At 40.0% G+C, this 18,865-nt stretch overlaps 1 protein-coding gene across 1 annotated transcript in view; it reads right to left on the bottom strand.

Moving 5' to 3' along the window:
* Window positions 1–3,638, bottom strand: part of cntnap2b (contactin associated protein 2b) — a 35,339-nt gene extending 31,701 nt beyond the window's left edge. The window contains exons 1-2 of the mRNA XM_062429112.1: window positions 3,496–3,638; window positions 3,242–3,336 (exon numbers count right to left, since the gene is read on the bottom strand). Coding sequence (XP_062285096.1) covers window positions 3,242–3,336; window positions 3,496–3,638 — 238 coding nt within the window. The remainder of the gene's footprint in view (window positions 1–3,241; window positions 3,337–3,495) is intronic.
* Window positions 3,639–18,865: the final 15,227 nt, after the last annotated feature.

Here is an 18,865-nt window from a genome sequence, read left to right as displayed (position 1 = left end):
GCAGTGGAGCAGGAAAAATACCTCTATTAACATTTTCTATTCATTTTCGATGATAGGTTGATTATCACTACTGGTGTAATCGCCCTTAAGCCAGAATGTGGGTTGCAATAGTAGAGTGGTGCTGTTGGTATGTTCACTCATTAACTCTGTGGGAAGTGAGGACTGCTGAAGAAGTGATTTAGAGTTTATGACTAACTTTGCTTAAACTTGCTGAAAAGATATTCATGTCATCGTATGTTTGTGGTGAATGAAACTCACAAAACAAAGTGTCTGTCATTCAAGGCTGTTTGTGTTTGTTTTAAAAAGGGACTGTGATATGTACAAAGTGTGTTAACTTGCTTGTATTATTTTGTTCTGTGGAGGATGGTGAAATACACAGATCATCTACACTAAATTACAGCAGGCTGAGCATTAATGATAATTGGTGAATGAAAAATCCATAATTAGTCTTTATTACTTTAAATGTAGTTCTAAAGAAATGAGTGAGAATGTTCTATGAATCTGTTGTACATGGTACTGAGACAGATCACCTGACCTGAACCGTAGCTCAGTCATTGGTCAACTAGGTGCTGTTCTCAGTGCTGAAACTGTTCAACATGACTAGCAACATCTGTGCTCTTCTGTGTTCTTCACAACAAGTTTAGTGTCTGACAAAGTGACTTCAATGCATGTTTTCTTAGACAGGCTTAGGCTTGCTTGGCTAAATGACTGACAATTTGTGTTTATGGATATATCAGCTATTTTACAGAATTAAAATGACTTCATCAGGAAGGCCCTTCCTAGTGCCGCCCCTGTGGCAGGCGTTTCTGTAAATCTACCATTTGAGCTTTAAACTTAACACCACCTCTGGACAGGACGACACTGGGACCATGAGAGGTAAGGGTAGAAATGAAACAGCTTTAACTCTGGAAGCAGGAGCTACTGGGTTATGAATAAGACCAGCAACTACATTGTTTATGTAAACACTTCTCAAATACTAAAAACTTTAAACAAAGTTTTCTTCAGATATCTCCAGGTCAGACCCTACTTCAATATAGAACAGAAACATACATACAGTAAGGATAGCAAACATCTAATGTCATGATTATACAACAGAATACAAAACAAATGTATTCAACAGTTCATATCAAAAAATGGAGAGAGGGGGAGAGATGTATGAGAGATGGGAGAGAGAGTTTGGCCTGGAAATAGTACTAGTGTAATAGTGCATAGAGAACCAATGCAAGGTCCTAGTGAAAGTTCTGTCGGAAAAAACATAACCTGATACCTTGTGACCCTTAAGTTGAAATTTAAACAGGGACATCTACTACAGCTAGAACAGTCGGTTTTTTAAAAAATGGCTGGTCATTTTGATGTTTTCTAGGTTTGTCCTTTAAATAACAAGACAGTTGTCTCTTGTAAAAAATGATGAGAATAATAATTCACTACACACAGAAACTAAACTAAAAAGATTACACAGCTAAACATCAGGGCTGGGCAATATGGCAAAAAATATTGTATTTTATTTTATTTTTTTCCACATTAAGTTATCAATAGTGATAACTTAATATAATATAATATTATATTATATTATATTATATTATATTATATTATATAATATGAAGCCGGAAGAAGCCAGAGATTAACATAAAAATATAGTTTATTAACATAAAAAAATATATTTATACCTTTATCTTAATTTATCTGTGCTTAGTTCACATATCATTAGATGCGCTATTAAGTCAAAATTGTTGTTTTTTTTTAATCATAACTGCCATCTTCCTCTTAACCTAAAGCACATGGTTGCCTAACCCTAACCAGACTCTAATCTTAGTGCTGGCACATCATAAAATGATTTGAAACAGTGATTTGTAACAGTTTTTTGATGGACCAGAAAAATGATGCTGCCCTGCCGATTACATTCTTCAGATGAGAAGACAGTGTTTTTCTGGAATGCATGGACCAACGATGTATATGACAATTTGTTTAACAGAGATTTGGAAGGTATGAACAATCTCTGAGCATGGTAGAACCTAAGGACCTTTGTCCTGATGGTACCAACTCATATTCACCTGTGATACTTTACTGAGGACACTGATACTCATCATACTATGTTGTTGTTTACCCACACGTTGCTACACATGTTAACAATTGACAGATTTACTGTAAATGTGGTGGAGTGCCCCTCTAAAATAATTTTGTTGCACACATTTCTTTACACCTCCAATTTACTGTAGCATTTAGGAGCAGTATGTAAACAATGAACACATGATTCATAAAACACTGGTTGGTTGTATGCAGAGATAAGGACAGGTTAGTGTTTGATGATAGGTTTCACCAACTCTTACTCAGCACCCACAACTGATGTATAAACAGTTATAGTAATACCAATAGTTTTAACATGTACCTGAACTCAACTCATGTAAACTTGTACAATGAATACACACTTTATAACACACTGTAAGGATTTGTTCCTTTTTAATCATATATCCGTTTATATTATTACAACTATTTAATACTGCTGAGAAAACAATCTCACCTTGTAGTACATTTAGCAGCTGTTCTGTAACTTTTGAGCACATTGCATGATCTAAAGTGTACCATGTCCTCAACTGTTTAAAAACCAACAAATAGCCTACATTAATAACCACATCAAATATTGTCTGCCTACAGTTGAATTATTGTATGTTACAAACCATTAATAAAATGTGTGATTAAAGCTGCTAATATGGGGGGTTAAATATGTTACCCAGCAAGGTAAGTGTGAAAATCTTTTTTGATACATAAGTGGGACATTTATAAATGTAATTTTCAGATTATTCTTTAAATTGGTACAACTGTTATTGATATGCTATTCATATCCTGGCAGCACATATTGAAATTAGACAGTCATATGGACTAAAACTGTTTTAACTCCAAACTGAAGGCTTCATAAACACAAACATTTAATGACTGATTCCCTCCCTGTGTTGAAATGATGTTGATGCTTTCAGGTTGATGATTTGCTCTTCATCACACAGATGCTGTGATTATTAATGTCTTTAATACAACGAGATAGGCTACTGTGTGTTTCATCGTTACTGAAATAACGTTATGAATGATGATCCCAGCACTGCTGTGTATGCTGGTGGTGTGGCCTCATGCTGAGTCCTGGAGTAGACACCCCTAGCTGCATTGGCCCCAGCAAGACCAAACCACCAAATTAGCCACAGTTGCTAATCTGTGTCTGTGTGTGCGTGCGTGTGCGTGTTAGCCTACTTACAGGATACTGAGGATGCAGCGCCGCAGTTCCTGATGATGTTACACAGGACAGGCAGTAACAACAACACGGCCAGATCAGACATCTTCGCTGAGAATCTACACAGTCACAATCACAGAGACAATAGAGCGGCTACTGATGGCTCCTTCTGCTGTTTTCCCACCGCTTGGTTATCTGTTGTTTGGGTGATTCACAGCCGAGAAGCTGCTTTCTTTATTAACAGTGAAAGCAAAAAGTAATGGCTGTCCGCCCGCTACGCCCTGTGCGTATTATCTTCTCTCCACTCTCCTCTTTTATCAACCCGCAGAGCGGCTCTCCAGCGGGGTTTGACCGACAAAGTCCGAACAGAGCCAGTGAACAGAGCGCGGTTGGGTGATGGGACGTCGAGCTGCAGGTGCATGGTCAGCCAGACAGACAGTAGCTGTCCAACTGCTGAACTGCAGGGCTAATCAATACACCCCCAGTCCCTGCCGCATTTGGTACGGTCCGACCCGCACAACAACACATGGACCCAATGAATGAGGAGGGAGACAAGGGGGCAGGAGGGTCCTGCACAGTTCCCCGACGGAAAACAAGGCAAGATGTGTCACATGTTCAGTACATGATTTAAAATAGAATACAAGGAGTTCATCTCCCACTGAGACTTTATCTCAGTATAAAAGATATAAAAGAACATATTACATAAAACATGACTTAGCAACCAGCAGCAGGTATAATACATGAATTCAAAATCAGTATCATTGAGTCAATAATTTAAAAGCATTTTTAATATAGGACCGTTTGTCGAGCTCCTTGGAGGGCTGGGCTCTATAGCACCACCTCCAGGAAACATATCAAATTCATTGTCAGGTTTGACCATGGAGCCTTCCGAGGGGCCTAGTCTCACGGTTGTGCTGGGTATCTGTATGTGAACTCCGTTTGTATATATTTCGTTTTGTAATATACATTTTCTGATCATTTAACAAAATATATCAAACGGCTCAATGCATCAGTGGAAAACAAAAAACAACCGTTTTGTGAAAAAAGAAGAAATCTCCAAGCACCACACTTAATAGTGTACAATTTTCGATGATTATTTCATTTAATTTCATCACGTGTTGAGGTTTGATACCCAGCACTATAAACTAAGGCTGTTGCTCAGGAAGTAGAGCTGTTGGGCAAGACACTGAATCCCAAATTAATTTCAGTAGCTGAATATAAATTCAGCAATTTAAAGGACTCCATATCTCTGTATATATCCACTTTTTTTTTTAAATCCTGTCTGTGTGGAGGAGGCTATGATTTTTTTGTATTGTTTAGAAAATATCACTCAACAATTTGCTGTATAGTTAAAATAAGAAACATTCAAACTGCCTCAGTGCCCTGTTTCTGTTATTGACTCTAGGTTTTAAATGTTTCTCCTGGGTTCATTGCTCCCCCTTATTTAAGTGCTATTGGTCAGATTTTACTAGCCTGTTTTAACTGCTCTTATATTAAGACAAAAATCATAAATCATCACCAGATGAAACATTTTTAAGCTGTGAAAGAATGTCCCAGGCTGGTTTGAGTAACTCTCAAAAATCATTTGGTTCAAAAATATGGTCCATAGCCACTCTGACAGAAAATCACCTAATCAGTCGCTTACTCATTGTATTCACAGAGTAAAATGAGAGCAAGGCAAATTAGTGGAAAAACCTGAATGTGTGGAGAAACAGTACAACTGCAGATGCTTCCACACAGGTGCAGTGCATTGTACAACCAAACAATTAACATCCCATTATGCTCTGTTGTTAGAGATTTTGGTTATACAGCCCATACGTCAATGGAGAGAGTAGACAGGAGTCCAGGTTGTCTTGCATTGATAAAGTTTATTTACTTGATCAAGGAGAAGTGAATGAATGATTAGTACGCATTATGTTCTGATGCTCCCTTCAATTCTCTCCTCCGGGGATAGACTTTAAACCACACAGATAATGCCACAGGTTGAGCCCTGCCCAAATATGGGCAGACCCAACACATCTACAATATACAGAATTTAGTCTACTGCTCTATAGACAAAAAATTGCTTAGACGACACTCAGGAACGTTGTCCTCCATCCAACACTATATCAAACCTCTGACTCCAGTTACCTTTACCCCGTTTCGAACACACAATCAAATCTGGAATCATTAAAACAATGTTGTGACACATAAACACCATACCAGGGTAAAAGGATGCTGATGACACGTTGGGAGGATGTTAACTCCCTCCTGTATCTATGCAATGGAGGATACAGCAAAAGCTATTTCTGAGGCATCTACTTTCCTGATCAGGGGAATCAAATAAGCCAAATAGCAAATACCTTGTGATTCTTCTCATGGCATGCAGCAATAAGCTTTATCACCGCAAATTAAATACACTTTCTCGGGCAGGGGAGACTGCTTTAGAGAGACATTTAATACCATTTTACAACTGCTCTGTCCTAACTCCTCCTGACCTGACCCCACTCCTCAGAAACACAATGGAACATATAGCAGTGCATGAGTGGGCACAGGGGGCAAATAAACTGAACAGTCGCTCAGGGGTGTCTGCTCACTTTGCTGAGACTCTGTACAGTTATGCACCTGTACTTTAACTGACCCTATTGACATACTACCAGTCCATGGTTGCACATAGACTAAAGCTTCAGCCAAAATAGTGGAGGTGTACAGTTGAGGAACACACATCTGGTCTTCAGGAGGTTCCGAACAATTTGTTTGGGTCAGACTAATTTGGACTCTATACTCAAAACCAAGTTGTGAATAATACGGAGGAGGATTGTGTGGTTAAATCCAGCTGGCAAATATTGATCATTGATACTTTGTACAACATGTCGTGCAATGTCAGCATGTTCTGTGGATTTAACAGAGTCAATTGGATAGGTGGCGTTGCAACAATCATCTGCATCATTGTTAAGTCTCGAACTCAGATCCTTCCAATTAGACTTTCATAGTCAGCTTTGTTGAATGGAATTGGGCTAAGCATAGGAGAATAGATTGACACTGGCATATTTTGACACAGCCAGCAATTACTGAATCACGTGCATAATCAAACATAAGACTAATAGCTGAATTTACTTTTCAGTTTTAGCATCAGCTTGGTTTTTGGCTAACACAAAAAAAACATATAGGTAGAAGTGGCTACATCTTCATACCATGCATTAGCATTACAAGATTTAGGTTCTCCCTTTTTTATCCCATTGTTTAGAAACCAGGGGAGGAAACCAGTTGTTGTTTAGTGAAACACCATAACTCTAGAGGTATATGTTGAGGAAAGTCGGGTGTGAATATTACATTCATCCTTCCTGGCTTAATTAAGTCCGTCTCCACCAACCTCTAATCATAGGTGGCCCACGTCCACTATCTCTTCATAAAGATGTCAGGTCTTGCAACATAGCAATCATCTACTTTACATCTATCAGTGGGACTCTTAAAAACAACCGAGTTCACAGGTCGTTTTGTACGAGACAGAGCTGAAGGTGCTGGACCTCCAGTATTTTCTGGCTCAATTTTAGCAACATAATCACCTTGTTTTTCAGTTTCATGTGGATTTTTATTGCTACTGAGCTTCAAAAGATTAATTACTCCGTCCTTGCATTCAGATTCTATTACCTGGTTTGTTTCTCCAGGGCTGTCCCGCAGAGGGCGCCCCCTCTTTGAGGACTCGGTAACTATGACCGTATCACAAGCAGAGAAGCAACTTGGCCCAGCCCATCTAGCAGCAGTAAAAAGATGAGTAATCGTCCGATTACCTGCCATTGACCTGCACATCTGTTGGCATATCAAGCAACTTTCAACAAGAGTTTGTGAGACCTGTGTGATACCTGGTGCAAACCATTGTGAGCGAATAACATCATTGATCACCCCTCTTCCGACATGCGCTGGTTCGTGTGTGACACCTGCCAGTACATGTAGGAGAGCTCGTGGACAGACTGGTCGACCATCAGGGTGGAGCCACAAGCTAAACTCCGCATCAACTGTACAACCTTTTCTCAACCAAAGACTACGCTCCCTATCATCAGCGTGATTTTGCAGCATCACGACATCATTAACTAAGGGTAGCAAAAATGGATGGACAGGCTGTTTGGAGGCACACTGACGTACCATGGAGGAAGAGGAAGTCGCTGCTTGTTTGGCTGCGAAATCAGCCATTGCATTTCCTTGTGAAATAGGATCATTTTCCTGAGTGTGAGCAGCACATTTCACAATTGCAAGCTGTAACGGGCGCATAATGGCGTCTAGCAGGTCATTTACCAACGCATGATGTTGTAATGGCCTGCCAGACGATGACACAAACCCTCTCATTTTCCATAACTGACCGACATCATGAGCTACACCAAAAGCATATCGTGAATCAGTGTAGATGGTGGCAGTTTTACCAGAAGTGATAATACAGGCCCTAGTGAGGGCATATAGTTCTGCTGCCTGCGCTGAAGTGCCAGGCGGCAGAGCTTGTGAGAGAAATTTCAGAGTTAGGTATTGGTGTCTGTAAAAGGTCTGGCCTTGGTGATGTACACATATCAATAGTAGCAATGCAATCATGCTCATATTTGGTTGTGTCTATCAGTGGAAGGAGAGTGTCTGGATTTAGGGTGGATGAGCGCTTTAAAAAATTTAATTAGTTTAATTAGTTTAATTGTTTCTTCTTCATTGTTACAAAATACACATTTGACATAAACATCAATGATCTTGACAGATATATGCTAGTTGGGTAAATGTTATGGATAATTTTATATTGAACCTCTTTGATTTTATTGGAGATACCAAATGTGTGTGGAAGGAGCCATGTTGTTTTCCTATTAATATCAGAGAAAGAGGAGGTCCATACACATTTTCCTCTAGGCGTGATTTTTCTTTTCGTATAAAAATGATTCCTAATATGCTTATTGTTACATTGTCGACTCATAATGTTTATACCATTAATGAAGAGGGTGAAATTTCTTCGTCTGGTTTCTCAAAATGTCCTTTCATCAATTGGAGAATTCCACTGGGAATAGCATTTATCATTTGATATTCTTTATGGGTAATAGTGAAGATTTTGGAACTGAGAAATTCTTCATAACTAAAATTTACACCTTCATCATTTTGTAAATCTGCAAGGTAAATTATTTCCCTGTCAATCCAGTGTTTCAGGTATAGTGATTTATTTTATATTATATGAACTCATTGTTCCAGATAATAGTTGGACAAAGCATAGTTTCACTGCTGAAAGAACTTGTTGATGGAATTTAGATAATTTTAGTGGAAGCTTTGAAACTTTATAATCACAATTCAGAAGAAAATGTAGTCCTCTGATTTTCTCAAAAACGTTTTGTGTAATAAAGTACCAAAAGGAATCCATTTGGTCCATTTGGTCTTAAAGGTGTAATTTATATCCATATAGTCATATAATATAACAACTCCATGCCACCATCGCCTCTCGGCCCTGCTAAGTTATTTTTTTAAATGATGGCATTTTTTTTTCCAGACAAAGTTGATTAAGGTATTTATTTCTTTGCAAAGAGATTGTTGAACAAAAAGAGAGAGAGTTGGATATACAAATCTAGAAATACCATCTGCTTTACTTAAAATAATTCTTCCTAACAGAGACAAATCTCTTTGAAGCCACATATTAAAAATGCTTTTAGTTTTTTGTATTTTGGGTCTAAAGTTTTTTATTTGCAACGGCACTGAGTTTACAGGCCGAGACTTCCAGGCACTGTTAACCAAGAATAGGATCAGACATGAGACATCTGCACCCTATTCACCCCACCAAAATGGCACAGCAGAGAGAGGTTGGCGAACCCTCTACAACATGGGCAGATGCTTACTGTTAGATAGTAAGTTACCAAATAAGCTATGGAACTATGCTGTGCAGACAGCAGCCTATGTTAGAAACAGGTGCTACAGCAGGCGCACAAAGAAAACGCCATACGAGCTGTTCACAGACAAAGTACCAAACATATCCAAACTGCAAAAATTTGGATCAATGTGTTTTGCTTACAAGCAAGAGAAAGAGAAGTTAGACTCTAGGTGTGAGCAAGGTATATTTGTTGGCTATGATAAAAACAGCCCAGCTTACCTAGTGTACTATCCAGACACAGAGAGAGTGCAAAAACACAGGTTGGTGAAGTTCACAACCAAAACAGCCAATGAAAAAGGAACACAAACATCTGACTCATGCATAGGATATGGTGATAGGGATGTACATCACAAGGTCAATAACAGTGAAGAAAATGTTAATGACAAAAGGCAAAATGTACCAGGTCAAGAAATGCAGAGTGGTTTTTCTGGGACTTTACCTGAACAGACTGAGAGCACACAGCCAGGTAGAGTCACTGAGACTGTAAACAGAAGGAACCCACAGAGAATCAGAAAGAAACCAGCTTACCTACAGGAGTTTGAGACTGAGGATACAGTGGACAAACTGCAAACATGCGTGGACTCTTGTTATAGAGCAGTATGTGACATTCCTCAAACTTACCCGGACGCCATAGCGTCAACCAAGTCAAGGCAGTGGAAAAAGGCAATGAACGAGGAGATGCGATCACTGGAGGACAACGAGACCTTCAGCCTCACCCAATGGCCACCAGGCAAGCAAGCAGTGGGGGGCAGATGGGTCTACGCACTAAAGAGTGACATAGATGGATCAGATTAATACAAAGCGAGATTCGTAGCAAAAGGCTACAGTCAAAAACCAGGAACCGACTACGAGGAGACATTCTCACCCACAGCTGACATGACAAGTGTGAGAGTGATCATGCAAAAGGCAGCACAAGAAGATTTAATCCTACACCAGATGGATGTTGAAACTGCCTGTTTACATGCACCAATTGACTGTGAGCTCTATATAGAGCAACCAGAAGGTTATGAGACAGGCAGAAACTGGAATGCTATGTTACATACATGTGTGACTGAGAATGGTTTTGTACAGAATCCTGCAGATCACTGTGTGTATACAAGGGGAAAACTAAATGAAAAGGTGATGTTACTTGTATGGGTTGACGATCTTATCATTGCAGTTAGCAACGAGGGTGTACTCAACAGTGTAAAGATGATGCTCAGTGAAAGGTTTAAAATGAAAGATCTTGGAAAATTGAAGCATTTTCTGGGGATAGATTTTAACCAAACAGATGGTCAAGTTAAAAATGTCACAGAAGAGATATGTGACCAAAATACTGGAGAGATTTGAAATGCAGGACTGCAAGTCCAGAGAGACCCCATGTGAGCAAAACTAGAGTACATAGAAGATGCTGAAAAGATGAAAGTCAAGAAAGTACAGAGAGGCAGTGGGAAGTTTAATTTACTTATCCACATGCACTAGACCTGATATCACTTTTGTGGTCAGTAAATTATCTCAGCACTTTGATAAACCAACAGAAGAACACTGGAACACAGTAAAACATGTTTTCAGATACCTCAAAGGTACAGCAGAACAGGAGTTATGCTTCAAAAGGAGTGGGACAAGGAAACTAGGTTTCAGAGTGTACAGTGATGCTGACTGGGCATCAGATGTAACAGACAGGCGTAGTACATCAGGATATTGTGCCAGTCTGAGTGCGGGAAGTTCTCTGATCTCATGGAAGACAAGAAAACAGGCGACAGTAGCACTGTCTACTTGCGAGGCAGAATACATATCCTTAGCATCAGGTATACAGGAATGTATGTACTTAGAGCAACTACTCAGGGGTATAGACAAATATCAATATGCAGAAACAAAGGTGTACGAAGACAATCAAGGTACTATAGCACTAGCCAAAAACCCAGTAAACAGGCAAAGGTGCAAGCACATTGACATTAAGTACCATTTCATAAGAGAAACTGTAAACAGTGGAAGGGTAATTTTGGAATACTGTCCTACGGAGCAAATGATCGCTGATATAATGACAAAGCCAGCCACCAAGCTAAAACTAAAGACATTTGCTCAGGATTTGTTTGGCACTTAGACATGCAGAGTGTTTTTGTTTACATGGCTAAAAGAAAACCATGTTTTTGTATTTTATTTTCAGATAACCCAGAGAGCTAAGAGCGAGTGGGGGTGTTAAGTGTTGTAATTTGATGGCGCCCTTACTCCCTGTATTATGGTAAACTTATATACTGCACTGTTTTGTATTGTATAAGATTTACGGTACGTAAGGACATGACGTCACCATGTTACCGGTTACCGCCAGTTGTTCTGTATGAGCCATGAAGAAGAGAGATGACAACACGTCAGTCTGTACTTTTTGTATGTTAAAATAAATATGCCGAGACCAGGCTAAAGGTGATTCGAGATACGTTTGCTTATCCTCCATACGCAGATAAAAGGACTGTGCACTCAAGTAAAACTCTTAACAAAAACATTAATTAATGTAATCTGAAAAAATACATTCATTAAGTCATCACATATTTTTGAGTGTACCACATCATCAGTCCATTAAACCACAAGTGGAGCTGACTGCAGCGTAGCTTAGCCACATACTCAAAAATCCAGTGTCTGCAATAGTTCGCCATTCTAAGAATGAAAGCATGCCCTTCTTAGTTCTGGGGGGGGGGGCATGTTGACCAGCAGTTTCACCCTTTCTGGTATTAGGAGGCGCTGTCCATCCTTCAGGAGGTGACCCAAATATGTAACCTCAGATCGGCAAAATGCAGTTTGGGCAGTGATGCTCTATGTCACACTCAGCCAACCTCTGCAGGAGCAAGATTGAATCAGTTCGACAAGCTTCCTCTGATGGAGAGGCTATCAAAAGATCATCTGCGTACTGCAAAAGTGTTGAACCCCCTGGGAGGTGGAGGTCATCCAGGTCTCTTTTTACTGCTGCTGCGTACACTGTTGGACTCTCAACATAACCCTGTGGCAAATGCCGCCATGTATACTGCTTGCCTTTGAACGTGAATGCAAACAGATACTGGCTATCTGGATGCAACGGTATAGAGAAGAAAAGCTGAACATAGATCAATGACTGTGTAGTGTTTTGAATTGCATGGTAATGAGGCTAAAATCGAATTAGTGTCTGCTGCAATGGGAGCTGTGGGCACAACAATATTATTAATAGCCTGCAAATCTTGCACAAACCTCCATTCATCTGGACGATTGGGTTTTGGGATGGGCAAAATGGGTGTGTTGCATGGACTGGAAGTTTGCACCAGTACATTTTGATCCAATAGAGATTGAATAACTGTTTGTAATGGCTCTGTGAGGCAAGTTGTACTGTCTGATAGCTGGCAATGTGACATTTGGTTTGAGTGTGACTTTATGAGGTGGAGCCGAATTCACAAAACCTACATGATTTTTGTGTTTTGCCCATAAAGATGAAGAAAGCTCTGACGGAGGCCCATATTCTGTAGGGTGAGGTGGCTGAAACAAAACAAATGTGCTCTCTGGTAACTGAGTGTTCTCACTTAATGATAATATATACAGTTCCTCGCCCAAGTGTATTATTGTTTGGTTTTGAGAGGCTGTCACAGCTCCTCTCAGTGCTTGGCATCGAGCCACCATTTTACCAAGATGTTTTGCCTCTTTTCCAGGCGCTACAGCTACAGTGATGTGTGGAAATGAATCTTTAACATCAAACAGTGTATGTTGTGTGTCAGACAGTCGAATTGGAATAGCGCACCCCTGTGGACCAACAAACATACAATGCTCACTCTCCAACCCCTTTAGTTTGTTTAGGAAATCATTAGCCAATACCTTATACTGCTTCAAAAGTTTAAAGGTTGCTGTGCAATGAGGGGGCGAGGGTCGAGTGGTTGGGGGCGCATGCCATGTACGCGGCGGACCCTGGTTCGAGTCTCGGCCGGCGGACCTTTCTGCATGTCACACCCCCATCTCTCTCCCGTAATTTCCTGTCTCTCTACTTTCAAATAAGGGCATCTATGCCAGAGAAGGAAAAAAAAAGAAAAGGTTGCTGTGCAATGACAATTCAGGAGAGGCCTCATGGCAGACATCAATGACGCACATGCTGGTGATGATGTGTCAATTTCCTGAATGCTGGGCACTGTGAAAATAGAAGACATATTAGAATTTGGCAATGTCCAAAAATACAAACAATCAACTTGCAAAAACTGAAATGCTAGGGCTGCTCTGTCATCAGGTAGGGTTAAAAATGCAGTGAATTGTTGCATGGAGATTACAAAGCAAATCTGGCCCCATGAGGTAAATTGCTCTCTTATGAGATATCAGAAGAGAGTACTGTACTCCTCTTGGTTTCTCAACTAATTCTCTGTCTGTGTCAAATTCTGAATCACCACCTTCACAGCTGTCATCTGATGCATTTGAGTCTCCAGCCTCAGCTATGAGGGCTAACATTGACTTCTGAAGCCAATTCTTCCCTTTCTTCCCTTTCTGTGATTTCTCTCCTTCTTATCCAGATTTTACAGTGCTAAACAGAAGTTTATACCTAACAGTCTGTACTATGTTTTAGAGAGCTTGGGATAGTTGGAGATTGTATGTTTACTTTCCTGTAGCTCTGGTCGTAAAAATTCAACATCTTTCAAAGCACTTAGCAGTTCTTGCTGAGAGGGAATTTTAGCTTGAGGCTTTGCCCAATTGTACATCATAGCTGTGGCAAACGCACGCAAATTATCACCATGTCTTTGCTTAATGTTGGTCAACTCAATAGCTCTTGTCTGCAAAGCCGCTTCCAGCATAGGAATATGATGCATCTCCACACGGGCAGCAATTTTCTCTACGGCAGCTTTCAACTCAGCAGAGCACCTTTCAGGTCTTCTCTCATCCACATGCACTCCATATCTCTGATGAGCCACAGTTATCCACACCCGCATGCATTCTCTCATGTAAGCAAAGTTCCAGGATGGATTACTCATGTTAGTATTAACATTCATCTCCGCCATTTGCAGTTTCTCTTTCTCAAACGACCCCTCATACGGCCACTCTCTCTCTGTCCAGTCATTCATGAGGGAAGAGAACGGAAACACAAAATGCCATCCTTTTAGCCTTCCCACAACTCCTACTGGTGCATGTGGAAACTTGAAACTGTTTTGTGGGGCTGGCTGGTTGTGTGTCTGTAAGAGTGTGTGTATGTGCCTCTGTCTGTGGATTATCAGGTTGATTTGTATGTTCCACATTTTCATTGGTGTTTCTTACTGCTTGACAGTCTCTCTGTCCTCTAAATTTTGTTAAATCAAATTGTGTAGTTTTAGACTCCGAACTACTACCTGCGCTGGACGTGTCGTTGCCCATTTTTATCACTTTACAACATCAGATACACATACAATTTCAACTGCATCTAGGACTCCAACTCCTCTTTTACAATAGCAGCAGTGTTGGTTTGAAGCTTAGAATAAACGTGTATACACAAAATTACCGGCGCCCAAAGGACACAGAGCAGATAGTCCGCAATCTTGATTTAAGCGAGGTAGAGTCAATTACTATCCCCGAAAAACTTTTTTTTTACAGCTTAAACCTCAAGTGGGTCCCCCTGTGCCGAGTGCAGCCCGAAGCTGCTCAAGAAACCAAAACAGCCACAATGTGGCCCTACGAGGGTCTGACCTCAGTCTGACCTTACAACACCACACACTCTGCTATTACACACACACATCACATTGTTTCTGATACAGTATCCATTTTTTTGTAAAATGGATATTTCATTTTGATCATTGCCAATTTATGGGCTTTCTTACTTTTGCCTTTGCGATTTTGCAGAATTAAAAGGTTCTTTTATTTTGGTCACTACAGACATGGTAAGGCATAAAATGTAAAATTAGCACTTACCCAGTCGTTGTTATGTTGAGATCCTGCTTCGGTGACACCAATTGCTAGAAATTTTCATTATGCAGACCATATGTCAATGGAGAGAGTAGACAGGAGTCCAGGATGTCTTGCATTGAGGTTGAGCCATGCCCAAATATGGGCAGACCAACACATCTACAATATACAGAATGTAGTCTACTGGTCTATAGACAAAACATTGCTTAAACGACACTCAGGACCTTTGTCCTCCATCTAACACTATATCAAACCTCTGACTCCAGTTACCTTTACCCCATTCAGGGAAAACAGTCAAACACATATCTGACCTCGGCTGCTATAGCAACACTATCAGAATGTTTTCCCCAAAAGGAGCAGACTCACTGCTTACCACCATCTCAAGGGGGGACAGTGTCTAAACCCAACATTTAGTGTGGCCTTGCTATGACCGCAAAGCCTAGTTTGACCCAGTGCATATTAGTTATGGAAAATTCCCTAACACTCTGTGGCATGTATAAAAATATCCAGTTGATTCTGCTTTTGTATCAAGATGGTAAGAGGAAAGTGACTTAGAAAGAAGGTTGATTATTGGGGCACAGATGGCAGGAGCTTCAGTCACAAAGACTGTTCAACTGACTGCTCTTTCAATAGGAACAGTGACTAAAGTGACATCTACATTTAGATCTATAGGAAAGACATCAATAAACAGGGTCAGAAATGTTGGTGACTGTAATGCATGGTGCATTAGTACAGGCTTTATGTTTTATATTTGACAGCCTAGACACACAGGCCTTTGTGTGTGCTTTCCAAAATCATTACAATCACTGTTGAAAAATAAATGAATATCATGATGTTACAAAGCTATGGTGGAGGCCTAGAAGGAAGAAATAGTGCATTACATTAGTCAATGCAAGAAGAGATAAACGCACATACGCATCTATAAGTGGAAAATCCAGTCAGCATGGGACTCGAACAACAAGAATGCCTCAAACCTCTAAATTAAACAGGTTGGAGTCGGCAGCAGATGGCAGAAGCCCAACATTGTTCATAAGCACAGGGGCAAAATTTTCTAGAACAAAAATCAGAACCTCCGTCTAATCAGCCTTGAGCTGTAAACATTTTTTTGCTAAGCAGTCTTTAATAGCCTTTACACAGTGCCGTTCATAGGTGGGGGGGGGGGGGGGGTATAGCTCAGTGGTAGAGCATTTGACTGGCGCGCAGGTGGTCAAGTGGTTAACGCGCATGCCACATACGCAGCTGACCCCGGTTTGAATCCTGGCCGAAGGTCCTTTGCTGCATTTCACACCCCCCTCTTTCTCCTGTTTCCTGTCTGTCTACTGTTAAATAAAGGTGTCTGTGCCAAAAAAGACAGTGCCGTTCAGGAGCCTAGATAACCTGTAAGGGGCTTGCTTTGGACCAGCCCCTATAGTTATGCTGCTTTAGGCCTAGACTGCCAGGGGACTTCCCATGATGCACTGAACTCCTCCCTCCTCCTCCTCCCTCTCTCTATCCGTTTACATTCATGTAGTATTAATGCATTTTGTCAACTTAAACTTCTTCTTTATTGGTGATGATGAAACATGTTGAACAACCATTTCACTAATCCACTCTCCTGCGTGGAATAAATACACCTTCGTATTCACCTTCCAAGTTCTACTGTTCCCATATTAGTTCACATTTTATTAAGTTTGTTACAAAAGCAAGATAGAAAATAAAGTTCTCTATAGATGTATCAGCCGTTTCTGAGCAGGGAAACTAAAATGTCTTTTCATTTGTGGATTTTGAAATGAAAATCAAATCAATATTCTGTTTTCACATTAATTTCCATTCCTGAAAACAACAGAACAATACAACCATCATTTCTCATAAGTCACACACTACAGTATATTATCGCAATGTGCTATTGTTTATCTTCACATCATTCAGCTGTTGAAATGATTGCGCAACGGTTGTTATTGGGCTTACCTTATATGGCATATGGATGTGATGATTTTTTTAAGACATACTCTGTAATAGTTTTGGCCATTTATGGTTGAAATAATGAGTTTGAAAGATCTGGGTGTTTGGGGTGTGGCTAATGTATTTCCATTATAGGAAGTGGTATATTAGTGCTTTCGCAGCTTGACACATAGGGGAGACTGGGGACAGTTGCAACAGTTTTTACATAACTCTCAGTTACTCAGAGACTATTTGGACTAGGCCCACCAAACCTTTACATATTAAACTTACACATGTCTGCTAATTACCCATACCATTTAAAGATAGTTAAATATAACATATCAATCACAACATTGATTTGAATAGAAAAATTCAGATGTTGCAACTGACCTACCTTGTGTCAATGTGCAGATGTTACTGAGAATACTTCTTCAAGCGGTTTCTTATTTGATGTCCCGCTTGCAAGTCTCTTTTTTTGTGGAACCTGAATAATGTGGTGTGGCATATGTTAAAGCCTTGGCTACTGCCCTGACTGATTTGCCCTCATCTCTTACAATATCTGAGGCTCGTTCCAAAATATGGAGGGGAACCCCTCTGTTAGTGACTCTCTTCCTCACTCTTGGCATACTGAAAAAAACAGAATACAATTTGTACTTTTAGATGATTTATTCACTATAGGACAACAAATAAATTGACTTTTCTCCTGTTTTCACAGGAAAATGTATGTGGCTAGTTTGTCCCATAGCACAACAGATAGAACAATAATTTCTCATTTTTGCTCAACTAGATATTTGGGGAATTATTTGGTTTATCAGTAGCATTAGTCTCTCATTGGGCCAGCTGCATGAACCACTCGTACGCACAGATTTGTTCTTAAACCATGCGTACGAGTGATTTACGAGGATTTGCCGCATTCACCAATTTGCTCGTATTTTGGATGTTCTCTTAGGTACGAACAAAATTTACGAGTGATGCAGACCTGTCGTACCTGTCACACAACCAACCGACAGCAGTCCAGCAGCATGTGTAACATCAGCAGTTGAGCTTCAGAGTCAACTGACTTGGATTTTCTTTTTAACATCACTGTATGCTGACTACCACTTAACAGAGAAATGAATAATATAGATATGCAGGCTGAGTGTATATTATATTGTCAGTATTTTAGAGACCCCTGAGTAATGGGTGTGAACTACAGGGGATGTAATGAGCAAGTGTATACTATGTCCCGTTCATTAAATTCTTCTGAATCCATAATCATGATGACATTACTCTGTTTGTAAAGTTATTAGGCTATTTAGTATAAAGAAGTAGGCTATTTAACAATTTAGGTAGATATATCAGTCATTTAAATTAACAATTGAAACTATGATATAATGCAAGCTTACAATATAAATATTAGCGGCCGAAACTACAAAGAGACTTGTCCACAGTTACTTTTCCACAATATAAACTGACTATTTATTAATAACTGTTATTCATTTAATTGAAATATTGCTTATTGAAGTAATAGTTTAACTCCCTGGCTGATGACATCCTCTGGTATAATTCATGTTCAGTCATTTTTGTTTTTATTTCTGTAACGGTGCAACAGCTGAGACAGCGTTCACAGCACGGGTCATTTTTCCTCATTCTTTGTCTTTCTCAGGACCTTTAATTCCACTAACACTAAATAATAATCTGTGTTTCTGTTGATCTATTTCTGAGAGCAGGACCTCAGTCTGAGAGCTCGTAAAGTTCTTATTCTTAGTCTTTAGTGCCATTTTCATGAATGGAGCTTCTCCACAACCTGCCGGTCGTCTGACCTTATATGGTATTTTGGAGGCGTCATTCATGTTAATTTACTATTCTCGGGAACGCGCGTTCATTTAGAACAGGTGGGATTCATCATGTTTACGAAGGTCATTTACGACTGTTTCCTGGTGATACGAGTGTTTGGTGAATCCGACGTGGCTCACTCGTAAATTCCACCTCAGGAAAAAAGTACGACAGATTTAAGAAGAAAAATACGAACATATTCTTGC

Source organism: Scomber scombrus, chromosome 11, assembly GCF_963691925.1.
Source record: "Scomber scombrus chromosome 11, fScoSco1.1, whole genome shotgun sequence".
NCBI classification, from domain to species: domain Eukaryota; kingdom Metazoa; phylum Chordata; class Actinopteri; order Scombriformes; family Scombridae; genus Scomber; species Scomber scombrus.
Note: the sequence above shows the minus strand (reverse complement) of the source record. Positions and strands in the feature narration are given on the sequence as shown.